The sequence below is a fragment of the Peromyscus californicus genome, unplaced genomic scaffold (assembly GCF_007827085.1).
Source record: "Peromyscus californicus insignis strain IS unplaced genomic scaffold, ASM782708v3 Scaffold_4__1_contigs__length_199733344, whole genome shotgun sequence".
NCBI classification, from domain to species: domain Eukaryota; kingdom Metazoa; phylum Chordata; class Mammalia; order Rodentia; family Cricetidae; genus Peromyscus; species Peromyscus californicus.
In genome coordinates, this window is record NW_026294562.1 from 48,880,911 (window position 1) to 48,883,176 (window position 2,266).

General features: G+C 36.9%; 1 protein-coding gene across 1 annotated transcript; it reads right to left on the reverse strand.

The window, feature by feature from the left end:
• Nucleotides 1-289: 289 nt before the first annotated feature.
• On the reverse strand, nucleotides 290-1,243 carry LOC128125766 (olfactory receptor 5B12-like). The gene has a single exon (XM_052763456.1). The coding sequence runs from the start codon at nucleotides 1,241-1,243 to the stop codon at nucleotides 290-292; it is 954 nt and encodes a 317-aa protein (XP_052619416.1).
• Nucleotides 1,244-2,266: the final 1,023 nt, after the last annotated feature.

Consider the following 2,266-nt stretch of genomic DNA (forward strand, 5'->3'; position numbering starts at 1 on the left):
TAACTGTTGTCATGCATACATTAGGTTGACCTAAAAATAATTTATAACATTATTGCATGTGAATTCTCTAGCATAATAATATTGATTTCAATATTAAATTGACATCTCATTTATTGCAAGATACACTCCAAATTCACTCTAAATTAGTCCGATTACCAATGCATGAAGACAGACCTTTTCTTTGTAAAATAACTGTTTAAAGAAACCATAGACAAGAAATAATTAAAAATAAATTATTCCTCAAGGGTAAAGGTCCAAAATTTCACATGTCCAAAAAAATACTTTGGAGTTAATTGACTAAGTTTAATGAAGACTTAATTTTTCCAACAACTTTCATGAATGCATTTTTGACCTCTTTGTTTCTCAGACTGTAGACCATAGGGTTCAGCATGGGGATAACCATGGTGTAAAACACAGATGCAATTTTGTCTGTCTCCATGGAGTGACTAGAGCTGGGCTGTAAATACATGAATATGAGTGACCCAAAGAAAATGGCTACAGTGATAAAGTGGGATGCACAGGTAGAGAAGGCCTTTTTCCGTGCATCGGCTGAACGCATCCTTAAAATCGCGATGAAAATAAGCAGGTAAGTGTTCAAGATAACGAAGAGAGTGAAAACAACATCCAGTGTAGCCAAGATAAGGAGTGTAATCTCATTTGTGTAGGTGTCAGAACAAGAAATGTTCAGCAGTGGAGGAATGTCACAGAAAAAGTGATTAATCATGTTAGAAAGACAGAAAGAAAGATGAAATGCAAGACCTACATGGATAGAGGATTGCAAGATTCCACACATGTAGCAGCAGGTGACAATTAAGATACAGGTGGTACTTGTCATAGTGGTAGTGTAATGCAGGGGTTTACACACTGCTGCATGACGGTCATAAGCCATTGAGGCCAGAATCAAACTTTCAATAGCAATAAAGGCTACAAAGAAGAACATCTGGGCAGCACATGCATTGTAGGATATAATCTTGTTTCCTGTGAGAAAGCCAACCATTACCTTTGGAGTGACTGCTGATGCATAAACACAGTCCACCAGGGAAAGGTTACTGAGGAAAAAGTACATGGGAGTGTGGAGTCGGGAATCCAGAAGAATCAGCATGATCATCCCAAGATTCCCAATCAATGTGATCAAATAAATGAGAGTGAAGACAATAGACAAAGGGATCTGCAGTTCTGGGACATCTGTTAACCCCACAAGAATAAATTCTGTAACCTCTGAAATATTCTCCATCAGTGTCATTTGGGAATGATCATGATGAGTTCCTAGGACAAATAAAAGAATATACTCTTTGAATATCATCAGAATTACAAACTATGACCAAGGTCTTTTACTCATTTATTTTTCTAGTGAAGGACACTGTCTAGAAGATGGTAAACTGCATGCTGGGGAACTGTGGGCAGTTTGCTCCTATGGAAGTGATACAGATGGACACTGAACTTCTTTGCTGCCAAAGATGAGTAATATATTTGTGGACCTCAATTCCACTAAATAGGGTGATGCATACTGCACTAAACCATATGACATTCACTATCATTATTTGTAATGCTAACATGCATTTTTGTAAAGACTAGACATTGAAAGTCTAATGAGCAGCAAACACTGTGAAGAATATATGCGCTTTTGAATATGAACATAAGGTCTAGAAAATGGATTTCACATGTCTGATATATCTTCCAATATCTTAAAAATATACAGTGGTCTAAGAGTCAGATCTAGGCACACCCAGCTTTACTGTCTAATTAATGACAACCCTTAGTTAGCTCTTCTTCCCTTTAAATATTAGCAATTAGAGAAAAGTGCACAGTATCTTCATATACTTAAGCTGGGCAAAATATAAGGGAATAATTTTTCAAAATTGGTGAGCAAAACTGTACTTTCTTTCTCTCCATGTCACAATGATTTCCATATAGACTAATAATTTCCCTTACTCACCATCAACCATGTCTTTATGATTTGTGTTTGGGGAGAACAGAGAGGGTAATAATAAAATTGTTCTCATTCTTCCATAGAGACTTGGTGCTCTTTAGCAAGTGATATTGCATAGCATATTTGATTTACTTACCTCCACAGTGGCTCAAATGATAGATGGAAGCTACTGGGAAAAGTATGAAAGTCCCTCCACCCAACAGAAACCTCTAACTCAGGAATGTTGAGACATACTAATTCTCAGCAGTAAACATCGTTCTTATTCAAGGCAGGAGATGATATATAAGGAGAGCCAAGCTGAGTGTGATTTTTCTCCTAACTCACAGGTTCCTCCTA

What these genes read in the sequence shown, in the direction of transcription:
- LOC128125766 (XM_052763456.1), bottom strand. Translation starts at nt 1,243, where the DNA reads ATGACACTGATGGAGAATATTTCAGAGGTTACAGAATTTATTCTTGTG.